Genomic DNA, 22,494 nt, shown 5'->3' with positions numbered 1-22,494 from the left:
TGTATCTAACCCAGAAGCTTCAGTTTGCATCAACAACATTCACTCAGACTACTTTAAACTAAAACTAGATGCCCCTTGTCACCGTTGCTGTTTGCGATTGTCATTGAACCACTGGCAATACATTGTTGAAATACTGATCAGATAAATGGGATTAGCAGAGAAGGACTGGAACAGAAAATCTCATTATATGCAGATGATATGGTACTGTATATATCGGACCCAGAAAATTCTGTGCCTGCAGTCTTAGCAGCACTCACAAAATTTCAAAAGATCTCTGGTCTCAGAATTAATCTGAATAAAAGTGTACTCTTTCCAGTGAATTCTCAAGCATATAATATTAGATATTATACCTTTTATAATTGCAGAACAGTTTACATACCTCGGGGTAAACATTACAAGTAAATATAAAGTTCTTTATCAACAAAATTTCACCGTCTGCATGGAAAAAATTAAACAAGACTTGCATAGATGGTCAACCCTTCATCATTAATAAATCATTCTTTAGGCAATTAGATTGAACAATATCCTCATTTATTTGGAATTCAAAACATCCACGCATCAAAAGAGCGACCCTACAAAGACAAAAGGCAGAAGGCGGCATGGCTCTACTTAACTTCCAGTTTTATTACTGGGCAGCAAATATACAGGCGATAAGAACCTGGACACAGATAGAAGAACATACACAGGCTTGGTCTGCAATAGAAGTAAAATCCTGCAGTACTTCTTTGTATTCCTTGCTCTGTGCTCCAATAAACACACGTTATCGGCAATACAAATAACCCAATTGCGCACCACTCACTTAGAATCTGGAACCAATGTAGAAAGCATTTTAAGACGGAGAAGATTCTATCTGTGGCACCTCTGCAAGACAACCATCTCTTTCAACCTTCACAAACATATGCAGTTTTTAATATCTGGAAAAAATTTGGAATTAACTTGCTTAGAGATCTTTATATAGACAACGTCTTTGCATCCTATGAACAATTACATTCCAAATTTAACATTCCAGCTACACATTTCTTTCACTATCTTCAAATCAGGAACTTTGTTAAACAGAAACTTCCAGATTTTCCTCATCTTGCACCCTCATCCATGCTGGAAAAAATATTGCTCAATCTTAAGGACTTAGACTTCATCTCTACAATATATAAAATCATTGTACAATCCCTCTCTTTCAAAGATCCAAGAGGACACTGGGAAAAAGATCTCTCAATTAATATATTAAAAAAGGAGTGGAAAGTAGCAATGCAGAGAATTCACTCGAGCTCCGTATGTGCAAAGCATTCAATTATACAACTCAAAATTATACAGTGGTGTGAAAAACTATTTGCCCCCTTCCTGATTTCTTATTCTTTTGCATGTTTGTCACACAAAATGTTTCTGATCATCAAACACATGTAACCATTAGTCAAATATAACACAAGTAAACACAAAATGCATTTTTAAATGATGGTTTTTATTATTTAGGGAGAAAAAAATCCAAACCTACATGGCCCTGTGTGAAAAAGTAATTGCCCCCTTGTTCAAAAATCACCTAACTGTGGTGTATCACACCTGAGTTCAATTTCTGTAGCCACCCCCAGGCCTGATTACTGCCACACCTGTTTCAATCAAGAAATCACTTAAATAGGAGCTGCCTGACACAGAGATGTACACCAAAAGCACCTCAAAAGCTAGACATCATGCCAAGATCCAAAGAAATTCAGGAACAAATGAGAACAGAAGTAATTGAGATCTATCAGTCTGGTAAAGGTTATAAAGCCATTTCTAAAGCTTTGGGACTCCAGTAAACCACAGTGAGAGCCATTATACACAAATGGCAAAAACATGGAACAGTGGTGAACCTTCCCAGGAGTGGCCGGCCGACCAAAATTACCCCAAGAGCGCAGAGACGACTCATCCAAGAGGTCACAAAAGACCCCAGGACAACGTCTAAAGAACTGCAGGCCTCACTTGCCTCAATTAAGGTCAGTGTTCACGACTCCACCATAAGAAAGAGACTGGCCTGCAAAAATGGCCTGCATGGCAGATTTCCAAGACGCAAACCACTGGTAAGCAAAAAGAACATTAGGGCTCGTCTCAATTTTGCTAAGAAATATCACAATGATTGCCAAGACTTTTGGGAAAATACCTTGCGGACTGATGAGACAAAAGTTGAACTTTTTGGAAGGCAAATGTCCCGTTACATCTGGCGTAAAAGGAACACAGCATTTCAGAAAAAGAACATCATACCAACAGTAAAATATGGTGGTGGTTGTGTGATGGTCTGGGGTTGTTTTGCTGCTTCAGGACCTGGAAGGCTTGCTGTGATAGATGGAACTATGAATTCTACTGTCTACCAAAAAATCCTGAAGGAGAATGTCCGGCCATCTGTTCGTCAACTCAAGCTGAAGCGATCTTGGGTGCTGCAACAGGACAATGACCCAAAACACACCAGCAAATCCACCTCTGAATGGTAGAAGAAAAACAAAATGAAGACTTTGGAGTGGCCTAGTCAAAGTCCTGACCTGAATCCAATTGAGATGATATGGCATGACCTTAAAAAGGCGGTTCATGCTAGAAAACCCTCAAATAAAGCTGAATTACAACAATTCTGCAAAGATGAGTGGGCCAAAATTCCTCCAGAGCGCTGTAAAAGACTCATTGCAAGTTATCACAAACACTTGATTGCAGTTATTGCTGCTAAGGGTGGCCCAACCAGTTATTAGGTTCAGGGGGCAATTACTTTTTCACACAGGGCTATGTAGGTTTTAATTTTTTTTCTCCCTAAATAATAAAAACCATCATTTAAAAACTGCATTTTGTGTTTACTTGTGTTATATTTAAATAATGGTTATTGTGTTTGATGATCAGAAACATTTTGTGTGACAAACATGCAAAAGAATAAGAAATCAGGAAGGGGGCAAATAATTTTTCACACCACTGTATATCGAGCACATCTGTCTCAACTAAAACTCTAAAATGTTTCCAGGGCATGATCCAACCTGCGAACGTTGCAACTAAGTTCCAGCCTCACTGGGTCACATGTTCTGGGCCTGTACTAAATTAACATTATTCTGGACAAAAAATTTTAATTACCTCTCAGACAGCCTTGGACTCACAATCCCTCCTAACCCATTAACAGCTGTGTTTGGGGTTCTTCTAGAGGGGATTAAAGTGGAGAAAGACAAACAAATTGTTATTGCATTCACTACACTGTTGGCACGCAGACTCATTCTGATAAACTGGAAGAACCCAAACTCTCCTCTTTTTAAGTCAGTGGGAAACCGATGTGTTATATTATTTGAAATTGGAAAAAATCAAATACTCAGTTAGAGGATCTGTACAGACTTCTTTCAAAACATGGCAGGATCTAATCAGTAATATTTTAAAATAAGTTCATGAAGCACAGAGAATTTATTAATTTAGGTATGTTTACAAGCGTTAAATTTTACGCCATTTGGCTTGCTGTCTCTCAGGGGTGGGGATCGATCTGTTCTTAACTCAATTTTTCTTTTGTAAAAACTTGATTGTTTTGTATGGATTCCAATAAAATTAATAAAATAAATAAATAAATAACAAAATAAATAAAAAATAAAGAAGATTAACTGGGTAGATGCTCTGCTGCTTGCTTTAATGAACTATCGCATGCAAACTAACAGAGTAACGCATCTAACACCACATGAAATGCTTACTGGCCGTCCAACACCTAGGACTGTTTTCAGGGAGCCTTATAAGAGTCCCCCATTAGAACAGCTGCAACTAGAAATTAAAACTTACATGAAACACTTCACTGCTATCCATTGAGCTATCTATTTGCAGAAGAAGAATAGACAGCCAGAGCCAGCTGAGGAGCCATGAGTGTCATCAGGCCCAGGGTTCAAGATTTCCTGAGGGTGTTCTGAAAGAACTGGAACGAACCGAGACAAAAAGGTCCATATGAAGTTTTTATGGGCAACTCCGAAGACCAATCAAGTCCAGCAGGAAGTGTTATGGAATCATCTGATGGCTCACCCCAGTGACAACCTATACCTTATAATGATGTGACAAGAAGGAGCTTGTGTGATGGCACTGTACCTGGCAGCAGCACTCATAACCCTAATGATACTGCCAGGAACCATAAAAGCTGGAAGAGCTGCTTACAGGTGAGTGGAATCAGAGGATGTGCTGCTGATGGATTTCTGTCAATTCCATCACTGGTCCCCTTGTCATATGAGTGGTTATCTCCCTCCCAGTTACCAGAACCCTTCAGAACTGATGATATTCTCTTCCGTTATCAGCCAATCACATGACAGCATCTCAATGCATTTTGGCCTGTAGATATTGTCAAGACAACCTGCTGAAGTTCAAACTGAGCACTAGAATGGGAAGAAATTTGACTGAAGTGACTTTGAATATGGCCTGGTTGTTGATGCCACACAAGCTGCTCTGAGTATTTCAGAAACTGTTGATCTACTGGGATTGTCCCACACAGCTAGGGTTTACAGAGAATGGTCCAAAAAGAGGTAAATATGATTGGCAGTTTTTTGGGAAAATAAATTATGTCTTATTACTGCCAATAGTCAGAGGAGAATGGCCAGGCTGATTTGAGCTGATATAAATTCAACAGGATCTCAAATAAGAACTTGTTACAGCCGAGGCAGGACCACACAGAGTGCCATTGCTATCAGCTTAGAACAGGCAACTGATGCTACAATTCACACGGTCTCACCAAAATTGGATAATAGAAGATTATACAAATGTTTCCTGGTTTAATGAGTCTCAATTTCTGCTGTGATATTTGGATGGTAGGATCAGAACTTGGCGTCAACAACAAGAAAGTAGGTATTAATCTTGCCTTGTATCAACGGTTCAGGCTACTTGTTCTGGTGTAATAGCGTGGAGGATATTTTCTTGCCACAGTTCGGGACCCTTAGTACCAATTGAGCATCGTTTAAATGCCACAGCCTATCTGAGTATTGTTGCTGAACATGTTCATCCCTTTATTACCGCAGTGTCCCCATCTTCTGATGGCTCCTTCCAGCAGGGTAACGCAACATATCAAAAAGTTCAGATCATTTCAAACTGGTTTCTTGAACATGACAAGGAGTTCACTGGACTCAAATGGCCTCCACAGTCACCAGATCTAAATCCAGTAGAGCAACTTTGGGATATGTTAGAAAGGGAGATTTCCATCGTGGATTTCAAATTCACAGCAACTGCATGATGCTATTGTGTCAATATGAACCAAAATTCCTGAGGAATGTTTCCAGTACCTTGTTGAATCTACGCCATGAAGAATTACAGCAGTTCTGAAGATTAAAAGGAGTAAACCTGGTACGAGCAAGGTGTACCTAATAAAGTGGCCACTGAATGTGTATGTGTATATATAAAAAGACATATAATACATATATAAAACACATATATATATATATTAAAAGATATATAAACACCTCTGTATTGGATAACAGAGAGCTGCTACTGGCAACAGTAACTTGTGTTTCAGGCATGAGAATATTTGAGAATCCCACAGGTGTGACGTGAGGTGACATGGAGAAGGAGTTTCATTATTGAAGACTTGCCTGTACTTTCGTTGTAATATCAATACATGTCCTCATTAATTTTAGTCTGACATAAGGTGAGTCCTTGTTCAGGACTGTAATGTTACCCCAACACACACACACCTTTATTTGACATCACCACCAGCTATTTGATCAGATGCTGCTCAAGACCTTCACACTCCTCACTTTATATTAATTCATGAGGTCACAGAGCATCAAACAAGTCATCTATGAAAGTTCAAGGTCTCTGATTTCTTGGTACTCATTTGACCAGATTTCTCCTTCTCTTGTAGGCCCAAAGGACCAAACCAGACCAATCATTACCAAGAAAGAAGTCAAAGAATGTCTATTAGTTTAAAATAAAACCAAACACATTGCAGCAAACTGCCTGGCTCCTTGTCCACTTGTCTGATTGTCCATCTTTGATTGTCTATTTGATTTCTGTTGTCTTTGGTGACCTTCAAAAGAACAGAATTGGTGCTATGAAAATATCTGAACCTGACTGGAGGGACTCCATTAGATTATACAATATACAATACAATTTATTTTTGTAGAGCCCAAAATCACACAAGAAGTGCTACAATGGGCTTTAACAGGCCTTGCCTCTTGACAGCCCCCAGCCTTGACTGACTAAGAAGACAATGAAAAACTCCCAAAAAAACCCTTGTAGGGAAAAAATGGAAGAAACCTTGGGAAAGGCAGTTCAAAAAGAGACTCCTTTCCAAGCAGGTTGGGCGTGCAGTGGGTGTCAAAAGAAGGGGGTCAATACAATACAAAATTATACAATACACAAAACAGAACAAATCCTCAATACAGTATAAAAATAAAAATTTTACAAGTACAGACCAGAATTTAACAGTAGATGATATCACATAATATGATTTGGATTTGTCTAGTGTCCAGGAGAATTCAACCATCAAGCTGCCTCTCCCATTTGGGACCCCTCTTTCCCATGATTCCTGCGATCCTCCATCAGGGATAACTTTACCTTAGGCAGGCAAAAGAACTTGGCAGGTGGGCCGTGGCACCAAGTGCCACATTTGAGTACCGAGAAGAGAAACAGAATAGGTTAAGGTTAGTAACAAATTATAACTATGATGTTACTTATGTTTTAGTGCTAATGGCTAACATCAGAGATGCAGTCTGTACAGTTAATCAGCAGCTCTAGTCAGGATGTGCTAAACTGAAGTCGTGAGTCTTCAGCCGGGATTTAAAGGCTGAGACCGAAGGGGCATCTCTTATAGTAACAGGAAGACAATTCCACAGTTTAAGGGCACTCTAACTAAAAGCTTGACCTCCCATTGTTATTTTATTAATTCTTAGAATCCTAAGCAGACTGGCATCTTGAGATCTTAATGTGCGCTCTGGATTGTAAGTCATGATAAGTTCAGAGAAGTAAACTGGACCTTGGCCATTTAATGCTTTATATGTTAAAAGGAGGATTTTGAAATCTGCCCTAAACTTAATCGGGAGCCAGCGTAATGATTTCAGAACTGGATTTATGTGTTCGTACAGTACTTTCTTGCTCTTGTAATAATTCTTGCAACAGATTATCATTACTAAGGAAAGGCAGAAGCTGTTAAACAACAAAGTTTAAGAATTCAGACAGGAATCATAATTTAGAGATAAGACAGAAAGAACCTCGGGTCAAGTCAATGTTTTAAAGCACAAGCTGGACCCCTGCATGTTTGAAGGATAGAGGGACAGTAGCAATGGCAGGTCAACAAGTTCACCAGCAGCATTTGCTCAAGAATATGCCGTCCTACTCACAGCTTTGGAAATACAGTAGGAGTGTCAGTATGCCAAATCTGCAATATGCTAAAATAAACTCTGGTCATGGATCTGCGCACAGCAAACCCACATCTGTTAATATTGCACTGTTTAACTCAAGATCTCTTAATGGCAAAGCACTGGTGGTGTCAATTCATTACAGACTCAAACCTTGACTTGCTATGCTTAACAGAAACTTGGCAAAAACTAAATGACTTTACATCTGTTACGGAGGTGACCCTACCCAGATACATTCAGTTCACAGAGCCTTGCAGCTCAAGACAAGGAGGAGGAGTCGCAGTGACTGATAAATCAAAGTTAAACATCAAAAGAATCCCCATTGACGGCCCATTGTCTTTTTAGTGTCTGGCTCTTAAGCTGATAGCAAAATCTGGTTCTGTCTCACTTATTGTTGTCTATCATACCCTGAAATACAATGTGTCTTTTTTATCTGATCTGAATTTTTAACCCACTTAACACTAGAATTACCAGAGCCTACAAGAAAACTCGTCAATCCGGCCAACCTTAAATCCATTTGCACCTCACCGTCAGTGTCTTTTGTCCTGTAAATGTGTTGATTATTCCAACACATTCCATCACCCCACCATTGTAGAAAGTTCACAAAATTCTGCCAGCTCATGCCTTGTTTGATTATCTGGGAGTGAGTGAACTGCTGGAGTTTAGAGTGGAAATAATAGATTGTTATTTGGAACAAATGCATTTTATGTGTTTTCTGTTTCTACAGTAATCTGTGTAAACACATTGTTAAAACAGAAACTTTTTCATATTTTAGTAATAAATGTTACAAAATGTAGGCATAAAGTATAGAATGTGTGAAGCCTGAAATCCAAAGATCAAATAAACACTTTCACAAAAGGTTCAAGGCTGATACAACAGCTTCTGTGGTGTAGTGGTAATATTTGCTGACTTGTAATCAAGAGTCCCTGGTTCGATCCTGACTCACTCCTATATTTGCCTTTTTCAGTAGTGAGCTGCTCTTATTGTTAATATTATACAGTACACACAGACATTTGGTTTGCATCTGTAACAGATGGTGTATGTTTATAGGACTTATAAAAGTTACTGTTTTTTTTTTTCACTTTTATTCTCTCAGTCACGATCACGATACATACTACCACCCTAGGGATCAGACGCTGTTAGTTTTTTTTTGAAACTGGGAGTAACTGTAGATGTGAGTGGTGTTTTGAGGTAATGGAACTGGACATTCTCTGATCTGGAGGGATAAAAGCAGACACACAAACGCTGGTCAATCTGCCTTCTTCATATGTCACCATCACTTGATTTTTTTTATATTCAGTTTTATTGAGTGTTCCTGCTCACGCTGAATTAGTTTTCGCCTTATGGTCTATGATGTCAAAAAAAAAAAAAACAAGAGACATAAGTATATGTGATATTTGAAATTATTCATTTTATGACCTGTATAGTTCATTTCAGAAAACATTGTGGCACGGATGCAACATTACTCATATTATTCATATTCATTTGCATAACATCTTGAAGTTGTAATCAGTGACCGCATGTTTTGTTTTATTTTCCCCAATCTTGCCAGTCCCCACATGTTGCTGTTTCTTTTGTACTCCAGGATATGTAACGGAAAGAATAGTAAAGAGTGGTCAGTTCACCGCTATATGCAATCATCAAATTCAAATGTTAACAGTTCATACAAACTCAAGGACTGTCCTTCCTAAATTTACGACATGTTGCAATGTGCACATTTTTCTCTGTGCTGTGATTTCTATTACATTGAAAGGGCACCTGACACTGACTCAGTTTACGTTCCTGGGGAAAGCGGCTCTCTTGGAACAGAAGCTTGTCAATGTTGCATCCTCCTTGTCTTTCTCCATCACCTGTTCTACTAAGATGCAATGACGAAGTTCCTCTCAAGATGAGCCATGAACACTCTTCTTTTCACAGTGGCCCCCGAGCATGCCTTGCACAGTACATGTGTGTTGATCCTGCTGCACTGAATAAGCTCATGCCTTTTGGTGCACGATGTCGACGCAGCATGGAGAAAAAAAAAGAAAGAGACAAACATATGGGAAATTGGGTATAAATTTATGGTACTTGTAAAAATTTGTTTTTTTTACGCTGTACCCGCTCACCCAATCTGACTCTAAGTAACAGTAACAGCATAAATTCACACACGATCTGACGCTGTTCGTTTTCAAATAATATTGCATTAGTGCAATGCTGTTTTCTGATTAGTACTATTCAGGTCATAAAATGATTTCTTCAAAATGTCACATAGATTGTCTCTTTCTTTCAGGTGTGTAATAGAAACCACTGCATAGAGAGAAGTGTACACATTGTAATAGGTACACATTTCGCAAATGTAGGAAGGACGGTCCTTGCGTGTGTGTGAACTGTGTCACACACGTGCGCTTAGGAGGCAGTCAGCATGTCCTCAGGTGAGTGAAAAAGTAACAGATGGGGGGTTGTACTGTGGTAATGATGCCTCTCTCTCTGACCTTACAGAAACAAAGATGACAAATAGTACAATCCAGATAGATGAAAATGGTGACTCAACCACTTCCACGTCACTTCAGGCTCTGAAGGATGACATCATTTCCCGTCCTCTATAGATGACGTCACTTCCGGCGCAGCATGATGATGTCACTTCCGCTATGATGCATTTCCGACCACCATTTTCTTGTATTATATAAAGCCATTACAGATTCATACTGTCTGTCGAATGTTTGAACCTTTTTTCTTCATATTTGACCACAAGAACGCTACAATAATATACGGGGCTATTCCTCAACATTTCAACTTTGTTTTGTGTCTATAATTTATCACAACTGTTAACATTTGAAACTGATGATTACATATAGTGCTGAAATGACTGCTCTGTACTATTCTTTCCTCTGCATGTCCTGGAGTACGAAAGAAACAGCATACAGCAACATGTGGGGCCTGGCAAGATTGGAAAAAAAACATGCGGTCACTGATTACAACCACAAGATATTATGCAAATGAATATGAATAATATGAATAATGTTGCATCCGTGCCACAATGTTTTCCGAAATGTACTATAAGGGTCATAAAATAAATAATTCCAAATATCATCAAATATACCTATATCTCTGTTGTTTTTTTTTTTGTCAGTGCGGATTTGACATCATGGACCATAACGCACATACTAATTCAGCGTGAGCTGGAACACTCAATTAAACTGAATAAAAAACAATCAAGTGACATTGAGATATGAAGAAGGCAGATTCACCAGAGTTTGTGCATCAGCTTTTATCCCTCCAGATCAGAGAATGTCCAGTTCCATTGTCTCAAAACACCACTCACATCTACAGCTATTCCCAGTTTCAAATAAAAACTAGCGTCAGATCCCTAGGGCGGTAATAGGTATCGTGATCGTGACTGAGAGAATAAAAGTGAAAAAAAAAACAGTAACTTTTACAAGTTCTATAAATGTAAACAGTCTGTTACAGATGCAAACCAAGTGTATGTGTGTACTGCATAATATTAAGAATAAGAGCAGCTTACTACTGAAAACGGCAAATATATGAGGCAGTCGGGATTAAACTAAGGATTCTTGATTAGAAGTCAGCAAATCTTATTGTTATGTCACAGAAGCTGCTGGCTCTTCCTTGAACTATTTGTGAAAGTGTTTATTTGCTCTTTGGACTTCAGGCTTTACACATTATATAGTTTATGCCAACATTTTGTCATTTACTACTAAAATATGTAAAAACGTTTTTGTTTTAACAATATGTTTACAGAGATTATTGTGAAACGGAACATACATAAAATGCATGTGTTCCAAATAATGATCTATTATTTATTTCCACTCAAAACTCCCAACACTTCAATCCAGATAATCAAGGCATGAGCTGGGAGAACTTTGTGCATATTCTGTGGTGGCGGGGGTATGAAATAGCAGGATGCTTGCTGCTTGTCTTTATCTGCACATTTACAGGACAAAAGACGCTGACGGAGAGGTGCTATGGGATATTAGGTGGGCCCGATCTAGGAGTTTTTTTCGTAGGCTCTGGTAATTGTAGTGTTAACAGTTCAGCTCCATGGTATAATTCAGAATTGCGATGTGTGAAAGCAGCTGGCTGACCCCTTGAGAGAATGTAATGTAAGTCTGGCCTTACCATGCACATCCAGGCTTCCCTGACCACCAAAAAGCTTACACAGAAGCATTAACTGCTGCCAAGAACACCCTTATGGCAGAATTATAGAAAGTGGCCATGACAACCCAAGGGTTTTGTTCTCTGTAGTTAATAAATTACTTCAACCTGCATCTGTTACCTCCTCTAATGAAGTCAGTGAAAAATTCCTCCACGTTTTCTGCAATAAAATTAAAGATCTAAATAATTCAACCAACATAAATCTATCATCATTTATATCCTTCCCTATTTTCACACTCCATCCAGCTCCTTCTCTAAGTTCTCACCAGTCATGTCTGCTTTTGTTAATAACCTGCTTTGTAAGATGAGGCCGACTACTTGTGTACTGGACCCCAACCCCACCACACTACTTAAATCCTGCCTTCATGCCATAATCCCAACTGTTACAACAATAATAAACTCAATCCCTTGACAATGGCTCTGCGCCGCTCACTTTTAAAATCACTTCTGTAACCCCAATGTTAAAAAAGTCTGGTCTTGATGATGATGATTTTAACAATTCTCGGCCTATTTCCCACTTACCTTTTTTGTCAAAAGTTCTTGAACGTGTTGTAACCTCCCAGCTCACCAATTACTTAATTTCTAATAATTTGATGGCACCCTTTCAGTCTGGTTTCAGAGCACAGCACAGCTGTAAAACTGCTCTTCTTCAAGTAACCAAGGATTTGCTTATGGCAGCAGACTCTGGACAAAGAAAATATTAATTCTAATAGACCTCATTGCAGCATTTGACACTCAGGTCAGACATGACATTCTACTGTGCAGAACGGAGAACATGCTGGGTATCTCTGGCACTGCCCTCCAGTGGTTCTTGTTCTATCTGACTGATAGGCAAGAGTTTGTTAGTCTTGGTAACAGCAGATCCAGCTCGGCGCCAGTCACACAAGGAGCTCCTCAGGGCTCTGTCCTCGGCCCTCTTCTTTTCTGTATTTATATGCTTCCCCTTGGTCATATTATTCATAGCTATGGACTGGGTTATCATTTTTATGCAGACGATACTCAACTCTATTTCAATGTTAAAAGTGCAACTTCATCAGATCTTTGTCATCTCACAACTTGCCTCAGTGAAATTAAAACCTGGATGGAGCAGAACTCTTTAAAATTAAATTGTAACAAAACTGAACTCCTGCAAATTGGGACTAAAATGCAACTTAATAAAATGAGCTCCTTTTCAGTCACTCTTGACGGTGATCTCATCAGACCTTCTTCTGATACAAGAAATCTTGGTGTCATTTTTGATTCCTCCCATTCTTATTTTGCCCACATAAACCACATTAAGAAACTTTCTTACTTTCACCTCCATCACATATCCTGTGTTCGCTCATCCCTCTCCTTTTCTAATGCTGAGAAACTTGCCCTTGCTTTGATCACATCCCGTATCAATTATTGTAATTCCCTACTGGCAGGTGTACCTTCTAATCTTATATCACAGCTCCAGTTGATTCTAAACTCTGCTGCAAGAGTCCTTAATCGAACCAGCAGCAGCGAGCACATCACACCCATCCTGCTCTGACCATCACTGGCTCCCTGTGTCTTACAGAATTGAATATAAAATTCTGTTAATAACCTACAAAGCTTTAAATAGCCTTGCACCAGACTACATCAGTGACCTTCTAAATCACTAGGTTCCTGTTCACCTACTAAGGTCTTCTGATTGTGGTAATCTTGTTGTGCCCCACACTAATCTACACTCCATGGGTGACAGCAGGGCCTTCAGCTCTATAGCGCCCAGACTCTGGAATGACCTACTGAAATTAATTAGATCAGCAGACTCCATTCATTCTTTTAAAAAACAACTTAAAACTCATCTATTTATAAAGGCTTTTAACTTAACATTCTGCCCTTTCTTTCAGTTTACATCTCTGCCAAGGTGCTCAGGATAATTTGTGTGTCTGTTATATCACAAGTTAGGTTATTTGTTAGTTTTTTCTTTTAGTATTGAATTTAGTATTTTACTCTGGTTTATTGTTCTGTATTCTATTTAATGCTTTATCTGTTTTATTGTTCTATTCAGGAAAACATTTGTATCCAAAGTTACATATACCCTGCTGTTTTTTCTAAGACTCTGTGAAGCACCTTGAGCATAGGAAAGGCACAGTGTAAATAAAATGTATTATTATTATTATTATTATTATTATTATTATTAACAATAATCTGAAAAATCTCTGAAGAGATGAGCTGGAATGATATCAAGAGGGGAAGATGTGAGCTTCATAGTAGGTACAGTTTGGGCAAGAAAGGGAAGACAAACAGAGTCAGACTGAGTAAAGACAAGTCGAGATAACAAAGGAACTGAGGCAGGTGGTGTGAGAGAAGATCTCATCTTATCAGTTTTAACAGTAAAAATTCAAAAACACCTCACATGTATGAGTGCCTACAGTACAGCTAAGTGCTGAACAGAACTCTAGACATCTGATCATCATTAGAAATATCAGACAAGGGTTTTGTCTCTGCTAATTTGACAGGCTGCTGGAATTCAAACAGATGGGTTTTCAGAATCTCCTAAGATGTCTGTCATTTATCTTTTCCATCTATGCTCTGTTTTCCTGCATTTCGTTCTAAGAGTCTGCATTGAGTCGTTAAACTGGGGATGGCCTTTAGTGTCTGATTTTCACAAGAGCAACAGAATCAAGTGTGGATCTGCATGTAGAATTACGAGGACAGAGTAACTGATTGTGTGGCACAGAACTAACAACAGAAGAATTTACAGAAATATCAGAACAAATATATTTACTGTAGGAATTTATAGCATGAAGGCTGCTTCTTGAGACCCCAGGAATGCCAATCTGAGAAGGTGCCACAGCACTGAGTATGGCTGGTATTTTTGCATCATCACTGACAAAGAAACCAAATGATAAAATAAGATCAAGCATATGACCCTGAACCTGAGTAGGACCATTAACAGACTGAACAAGATTAAGAAAATTAAGCAATTGAATAAACCTCATAATGAACTGTTTTAGTTTAAAGTACAAGAGACATGAATGTTCAGATCACCTATGATTAGTATTTTATCAGATAAACGCTTACCAGTGACAAAAAAAATTACAGAAAATCTCCTAATAAAATCTTTACATCATTTAAGAGATCCATAGACAAGAGTGACAAGCACTGCACCTCTTAATTCAACTTTTAACAATTGTCTCTCAAATGTTAATTATGTTTCAGTGTGAAGTGTGTAATATTTATGAACATTTTTAAAAACAATGGACATCCAATCCCCCACTACTTTGGTGTGTTAACAAAGCATACGGTCAGCAGTGGAAAGTTCTAACAGGGGTCTTGACTCACTAAAGTCCAATCCAGGAGGCCCAATAACATCATTTTAATTAAAGGTCTTGTCTTGCCATGCATGTGTTTATGAGACAAATCAAATATCACAGACCGCTCTCAAAAATGACTTCAATTCTACTACCAGCCACAAAAAGGGATTGGCGTAGTCGGCAAAATTCAAATGCTGTTGATGTGGCGTACAAGTGGACCCCATTCAGTGCAAATCACTAGCAACGAGCAAATTGAGTTCTGTGAAAACAGCAACAACTGAGCAGACCATTGAGATGTCAGTAAAGATGAGCAAATCATTTAAAGTCAGTGGGAGATGAACAAGGATGACACAGTGAAGGATAAAAATCAGTCAGCAGGATACAAAATGGTCACAAAACAAACAGCAAGTCAAGGGGATTGTGTGCCGAGTAACAGAATGTCACTTATTAATTGTAAAGATGTCACAAATGAGGTAATTAGGAGACTCTGTCAGTCATTAACCAGTCAGACGTTTGGAGGAGGTAAACAGAAGCAGATCAGTGAGGATGAGCGGACCTGACTGTGTAAAATGTAACTGTGGAGAGAATGGAGAATATGTGTTGTAATAGCAAACTGGAGGAGCTCACCCAGGTGTCCATCACAGAGGTCATTAACGCCAGTAGAGGGAGATTTAGGTGGTGTGGTGGATGGCCAGGGACCTTGTCCAGCTGGGACGGCCCTACAATCGACAGACCGAGGAAAGAGCATATTCAGGGCATTACTTCTCCCAGAATGCTAGAGAGCAACCCCTTTGGCTCACATTGGGCCCACAGGTTTGGAGCATTGAAGCTGAAGCCTGCTGGGGCCTGTTGTCACCGTCAGGGGGTTCCTGGATGATTACTGAGTCCCTGGTTGAAGGTCTTGGAGCACCTGGAGCCATTCTGTGTGCCCTATAAAAGGGGCCGCCTCACTCCATTCAGGCAGTCAGAGTCGGGTGGAAAAGGACAGAGTTTGTCAGGAGAAGGGGAGGCACACAGAGAGAGAGAGGTAAAAAGAAAGAAGAGAATTGTGCTTTTGTGTTGTCCTTTGAACTGTGCTATACAGGTGGGAAACAGGGGAAGGTGATTCCCACAAGAAAAAAAGGCCAAGACTGATGTGTTAGACAACGATGAGGAGTCCTGCAGGGAACTTCTAAACTAACACTCAGAAAGAGAGAATTGCAGGGGATTTAATTAATAGCAGTACTGGCACTCAGGTTTCAATGCATCAGATCCTGGCCAAAGTGCCAGTACACCCATTTATCATAAGAAGAGCACATACAGCAAGTGCCAAAGCAAGAAGGAATGACTTTCAAACACAAAATCTAGATTAATGACGACAGTATGTTGAAAGGGATGCCACAAAGAGCTGGCAGATTGAAATGTCCTGGAATGACATAATCAAGATGGCTCATTAAGTCTTTCACTTCCTCAGATTTCTCTGGAAAGGCCGGATTTCTCCATTTATGACCAATGACTTTTACAGGTGCCCAGTGGAGTCCATCCTCAGTGGCTGTTTATCACCCCGGTACGGCACCTGCTCAGCCCAAAGCCAGTGGACACTACAGAGGATGGTGAAGTGGGTACAAAATATTGACAACCATAGGTGCCTGTTGTTCAGGACATAAGAGGAAGGCACACAGTTTCTTGAGCAGGTCTGGGTTGGTGAGTTCATCATGCGGGACTGTGAACCTCAGATTGAGACGTCATCTTCCAGGAGCTCTCTAATAAGAAGATGCGAGGTCTCAGTGATACTGTAGACTGTGTCTATCTTACTCATGTCTGCAGTTACACACATCAACAACACTTCAATCAGTAAAGGCAGTTTTACTATGATATTCTAATAGTCCCTCTTAATTCCATTTTTGTTTTCCAGTTTCCACTAAGTATATGTAAATGTAAAAACATTAAAATATCTCTGGATCAATAAAGCTCAAAAGGCGTATTATAGTTAAATATTTATTTAGAACATTCAAGAAAGGATTAAAGAAATGCTTATAACAAAAGAGGCAGGCAGGAAAAAAGAACAACCTGAAGTGAACAAAATCCTTCTATTTTAAACCAGAGATAGGACCTGAGGGCCAAAACAGGACCACCAAAAATCAAAACGTAAAGCAGAGACCACCAAACAGGATAAAGAGCAGTGCTGGAGTGGCTCTTTCATCTGCAGCATTTTATTAAATACCCATGTGGACGGAGCACCAGCCTCAGTGTCAAGTGGCCCCGCCCTCCTTGGCTCCACATGAAGCATACAAGGAACACACATTAAAGAGGTACAGCAAAGCTAACTAAATACATAAACATGAAATAAAGAAGCAAAATATTCAAAAACACACAATACATGCAACAACAGAATCAATACCACTTACGAAACAATTCATAAAAACATCTATCTATCTATCTATCTATCTATCTATCTATCTATCTATCTATCTATCTTATAGTGCCTTTTATTATCTATCTATCTATCTATCTTATGGTGCCTAACATATCTATCTATCTATTGTGGCAGATGCCTGGGGCGACAACCCGGCTGTTACGCCTTGGAGGACCGAAAGAGGGCGTACGCCCACCTCAGACCATGTGTGGGCAGCCACCCTGGTTGCTATGGGGACCATGGGTACAGAGCTATGCAGCTCAACCCTGTAGGGGCCTGTTCTCACCGCCAGGGGGCGCCCCAGTGCCTTGGAGACCCTGGACTTCAGCACTTTCGCCACACCCGGAAGTGCTGGGGGGGAAGAAGAGCAGGGACACCCGGAGTGCTTCCGGGGATGCAGCCGGCACTTCCGCCACACAGGGGCGTGTCGGTGGGAGGTTGCCGGAACACACCTGGAGCACATCTGAGTGCTTATAAAAGGGGCTGCCTCTCTTCATTCAGGGCTGGAGTCAGGTGAGGAGAGGGCAAAGCAAAAGAAGAGAGAGCGGAGGCGGCCTGAAGTGAAAGGCAAAGTGTGTGAGAGGCCTGGACTTTGGGGAAGCCTAGGGGTTGTGTGGCACTATTTGGCATTGTAAATAAAAGTGTGGTGGTGATTTACAACATGTCTACCTGTCTGTGTCCGGGGCTCATTCCACACTATCTATCTATCTATCTATCTATCTATCTATCTATCTATCTATCTATCTATCTATCTATCTATCTATCTATCCATCCATCCATCCATCCATCCATCCATCCATCCATCCAAATTCAGAGTGGCAACAAGAGGCAGTACTCTGGCAACTAACCAATTAGTGCTTTCTTTTTAATTTGCTTTTTGAGTGTCTGTCAGCTGACCAGCAATTCATTTTCTGAGATGTCGGAGTTTCCAGGGTACGAGTAGTGAAAGTTCTGGGGTCAAGGAGGAGGAGGTGCAGTTTATTGTCTAATGTGACATCAAGTGACTGTCACTATGGCCGACATCTGACTGACCGGTGAGTCCTAGTCTTCGCACTCACAATGTTTTCATTCAGAAGTGATGGACCCCTGAGTGAATAATGGAGGGGCACAATACTCTAGTCACATTGTCACTCTGTGCTTCTACATACAGTCACCATTGAGGAGCTCTTAATACTCAGTCTACATGTGCCTGCCAATAGTGCTGTTCCAGCAGGACCACATGCCTGTTCTACTTAGAAGGTGACATTCAATGAGACTCAGGGGCCACAGCAGTTGTTCTAGTGTCAGCCTAAAGCACATATTACTTTGAGTCAACAGTGACCCCTGCTGGTCAGACTGGAATTTGTAGGTCTGAGGTGTCACCAACCCTCACTATGAGCTATTTTGCTACTCAAACCCAATAATAATGGAGACCCTGACAGCCGCACTCATCCTGCATTCTCATCCACAAAGTCAATAACAGAGCTGCTGCCCACCCACCCATCCTGTAAAGTTAATTCTGACCCCAAACTACAAACACAAAGAGGATCTGCACTTGTGGGGACATCAAGTGACCGATCGAGGGTACTGATCAGTGGCCACATGGTGTCAGACGACAGATTTTTACGCTGGACTTACAATCAAGCCAAAATCCAAACCCTGGATAGAGGGGCTCAGTGAAGGAGGTGTTGAACCTATGCAGGAGGGTCATTGTGTATGAGACGCTATAAAATGACAGCAAGCCAGCAGGCCAGTCCAGATACACACCTATTCTGGGGCAGTATGGGGTGCTGATTTCAGTTTCCTCATCATTGTGACGCACAGTGTACTGGGAATCAGAACACAGTAAACTCCAGGACTTGCTGTTATTTCCAAAGCTGCACTCCCAGCCCTCTCCTTTCCTGCTCAGTCCTTTATATGCGACTCCAATCCTCATGAAGTCTCCAGTGCACTCCACCTCCCAGTAAAAGCGAGTCCCAGTCAGAGCCTCTCTGCACAGAACTTGTTCCCAGTAGTCAAATCTGTCAGGATGATCAGGATATTCAGGCTTTGTCATCTCACATGTCACCTTCTGGTTCCCTTCAGACAGATGGAGGTCTCTGTGTGCCGTATTGATGTCCAGTGTGAGTGGACAGAAGTCTGAAAGGAGACAAAATAAAATGACTGGGTGGCACTGCACCAAACTGACAATTAATTAGAACCAATCAGGAGCTGCGCTGACAAGACACAAATGTATGCCATCGACAGTAAAGAGCTCATCTGATTGGACAGAATCTGTGGGAATGAAAAATAAAATTCTGAAATTACGATAAACACCATTAGGTCACCGTTGAGGTCAGAGTTCTAATGGACTGTCCACACTGACCACCAAAGAGTGACTGAAAAGAAAGAAATGGAGGGTCCTAGAGTGGCCAAGTCAAAGCCCTGAACTGAATCTCATCGAGATGCTCTGAGGGATTTGAAACGAGCTGTGCACCCAAGACACCCCTGAGACGTCACACAGCTGACAGAATTCTGCATGGAGGAGAGGAATAAACATCTCAGTTGACGTTAGTGACTTCTGGGAATGGCAACGTGAGGGGCAATGTCAGCTATTAGAGTCAAGGGGAGATTTAACAGACGCAGATGGGACATCTGTTCACTTTTTATGGAATAAATTATTGCAAAATGGAAATTTTCTTTTTAATTTTAATAACTTTATTAATTATCTATAAATGCTGTTAAAATGAAGAAAAAATATTAATATGTCTAGATAGGATTAAAAAAAGGAAGGGTTGTACTTACATTATCACATGACTGTATATGCGTATCCTAATGGTAATTTAAATGTATTTGTGTGTGTGTGTGATGAACATTGGGCTTCTTTCGTTTCATGGAGTCTTCTGTATAAATAAACCATTATTCGCAAAAATATAAGGTAACTGAAACAGAAAAGCAACAAAATGACGAGACTGGAAAACAAATAAAAACAGTAAGAACAAAAAAAGACAAAAAAGTAAAAGGAAAAGTAAAATAAAAATCGAGGTTGAACTCGAGTGGAAGGAACAGCTGGCGTAGTTGTCAGGATTTCATTTTTTATTTCATGTGAGGTCACCTGATCCTTCAGAGACTCAAGTCCAGCAGACAGCTTTGGTGATTCACTTCCTGAGTCTCTCTATCCCATAATGCACTGGTCTTAGGACCCACCCCCACACTTTCAACTCATCAGTCACATGACACTCACACGGCTCTTTCTTCTGGTTACACTTTCATATCATAACCTGACTTGAGATGTTAAAAGAGAAACAATTTCAATTGTGATGATCTGTTGAGTCAAAGCACAAACTCACATTGTAAAAACTCATCTCTGCGCCGAGGCTGAGGAGGCTGTAGGGTGAGAACTGGAGCTTCATGACCTGAAAATTAAAAGATATAAAGAAGAATGAAAACTTTAAAGATGACTTTGTGCGATGTTAGTTAATTTATTAAACACGTATTACAAGTGCACTGCAGGTAAAAAAAAAACAGAAAATGACAAGCAGTTAAATCACAAAATCTGAGTGCAGAAACACTACGCAGTGTACAAACATAAAAATCTATAAATATATAATAAAACATCATTGATCAAAGGATCATAATTAAATGTAAAAGCGCAGGCCTTCTTTATGCGTCTCACAACTCAATGTCCGCTTATCGTCACTCTGGTTCTTCAAAAAAGGACAATAAGAGGACATTCAGGGGTCTTTCAGAACAAAATGAACAGATGCTATACCTGATGTCAAGGTCATGATATCCCACTGAGTGATCTTCTTCAGAATCTTTTTCAGACATGAAAGCTCCTTTCTCAGGTCCTCTGAAGAGACATCAGCAATGACAGTGAAGCTGAGCAAGTCTCCGTCAGCAGGAAGTACACGGCAAAATGGAAAAGTCTGCATCTGGAAAGAAGACAGGATGAGACATCAGAGAGGACCAACAAAACAAACCATTTCTTAGAAGATCTTTAATGGATCAGTGTATAATGCTTCACCCTATCCCAGATGATAACACTATAATCCACTAAGTGATGTGTATGTAACGTCAATCTGATCTCAGACCTCTTCCTGTGATACTGACCGATTAAATATGATGACCTAATTAAAGTCTGAAAAGTATATGACAACTGGATCTGTAACCCAACACCCCCAATACATACAGAATATGCAAATAACGTGAGGAAAAGATGGTAGACAACACACAATGACTACACATGTTTTGTCACTTCTGATGTAAATTGGTGATCTTTTTCTCAATCTCCAGATGCATTGTCCCAGAGTATAAATATTGATACAGCTAACTCAATCTCGATCATCCAAACAGTCCTGCTCATTTCTTGATGTACCCTGTCAGGTCAGGAACAGCCATGTTTGGAAATTCTTTTTGAGGTGGGCACTTGCAAAACAAAAGAGGACTCAATACCTGAATGAGACAATCATCTCACTAGTCCTAGATGGTCTGTGACTGTTTCATCCTTTTCTTTATCTTTTATATTGTAGCGGGGCTACATAGTAATAGTGTTGTTCAATGTTTGTACTGAGTGCGTTTTGTTTCCATTGTCCCGTTTGCTGTTTGTGCGCGTCAGTAAATTTTGTCCCCGTAAATACAAGGGGGATGGATAATGGAAAGAGACCGCAGCCCCAAATTGGAAAACACTTGTTAACTATCAATCAATTACATCCGGAAGTACTATATAAACAATTGGGAGAGAACAGGGGAAAGAGATGAAGATCTCATTTCACCACAACGCGTCAACTTACCTGCTGTCCTGCTGTTTACCACATTGCACCATTGCAACCAGTTTGTTTTCATTCCGCCGGACTGACTTCAATTTCCTCATCACCAGAGACCCTGGGGTTGGATTACATCATCCACCACAAGCTGAGGATTCACGGTGAGGTTGCTCCATTTATTCCAGGAAATACAAGCGCATCTCTTATCAGTTGACCAGTCATCCGCATTCAGGACAGTTTTACACTCGGACTCAAGTTCAATATCATTGCCATTTTCCATGTTCATTTATTGCTGTGTTTTGTATTCGTTATATGTTACTGTTTCAAGGGTTAGGGTTCGTCATTGAGTATACAGGTGCCGGTCATAAAATTAGAATATCATGACAAAGATGATTTATTTCAGTAATTCCATTCAAAAAGTGAAACTTGTCTATTATATTCACTCATTACACACAGACTGATGTGTTTCAAATTTTTATTTCTTTTAATTTTGATGAATATAACTGACAACTAATGAAAGTCCCAAATTCAGTATCTCGGAAAATTGGAATATCAATTAAGACCAATGCAAAAAAGAGATTTTTAGAAATGTTGGCCAACTGAAAGGTATGAACATGAAAAGTATGAGCATGTACAGCACTCACTATTTAGTT

The 22,494-nt window shown here is 40.0% G+C and overlaps 1 protein-coding gene and 1 long non-coding RNA gene across 2 annotated transcripts in view; one reads left to right on the top strand and one right to left on the bottom strand.

Annotated features, from left to right (window-relative positions):
* LOC120524187 overlaps positions 1 to 5,894 on the top strand; it is a 32,193-nt gene extending 26,299 nt beyond the window's left edge. Inside the window, exon 3 of the long non-coding RNA XR_005632754.1 lies at positions 5,813 to 5,894. This is a non-coding gene — a long non-coding RNA (uncharacterized LOC120524187). The remainder of the gene's footprint in view (positions 1 to 5,812) is intronic.
* Positions 5,895 to 18,687: 12,793 nt separating this feature from the next.
* Positions 18,688 to 22,121, bottom strand: LOC120524135 (tripartite motif-containing protein 16-like). The gene is made up of 4 exons (XM_039746013.1): positions 21,975 to 22,121; positions 20,848 to 21,010; positions 20,426 to 20,491; positions 18,688 to 19,235 (listed from the first exon to the last, which is right to left on the bottom strand). Exons 1-4 carry the CDS (start codon positions 22,119 to 22,121, stop codon positions 18,688 to 18,690), a joined length of 924 nt encoding a protein of 307 aa, XP_039601947.1.
* Between the last annotated feature and the right edge of the window lie 373 nt (positions 22,122 to 22,494).

Source organism: Polypterus senegalus, chromosome 2 (assembly GCF_016835505.1).
Source record: "Polypterus senegalus isolate Bchr_013 chromosome 2, ASM1683550v1, whole genome shotgun sequence".
In the NCBI taxonomy this organism is placed as follows: domain Eukaryota; kingdom Metazoa; phylum Chordata; class Cladistia; order Polypteriformes; family Polypteridae; genus Polypterus; species Polypterus senegalus.
This window is presented reverse-complemented; position numbering and strand designations above follow the sequence as displayed.

What these genes read in the sequence shown, in the direction of transcription:
- LOC120524135 (XM_039746013.1), bottom strand. Translation starts at nt 22,121, where the DNA reads ATGGAAAATGGCAATGATATTGAACTTGAGTCCGAGTGTAAAACTGTC. An exon ending in CTCAGCTTGTGGTGGATGAT is followed by an intron (nt 21,011 to 21,974) that starts GTAATCCAACCC and finishes TCTTCTTTCCAG; the next exon opens with ATGCAGACTTTTCCATTTTG. An exon ending in CAGAGATGAGTTTTTACAAT is followed by an intron (nt 19,236 to 20,425) that starts GTGAGTTTGTGC and finishes GTCTCCTTTCAG; the next exon opens with ACTTCTGTCCACTCACACTG.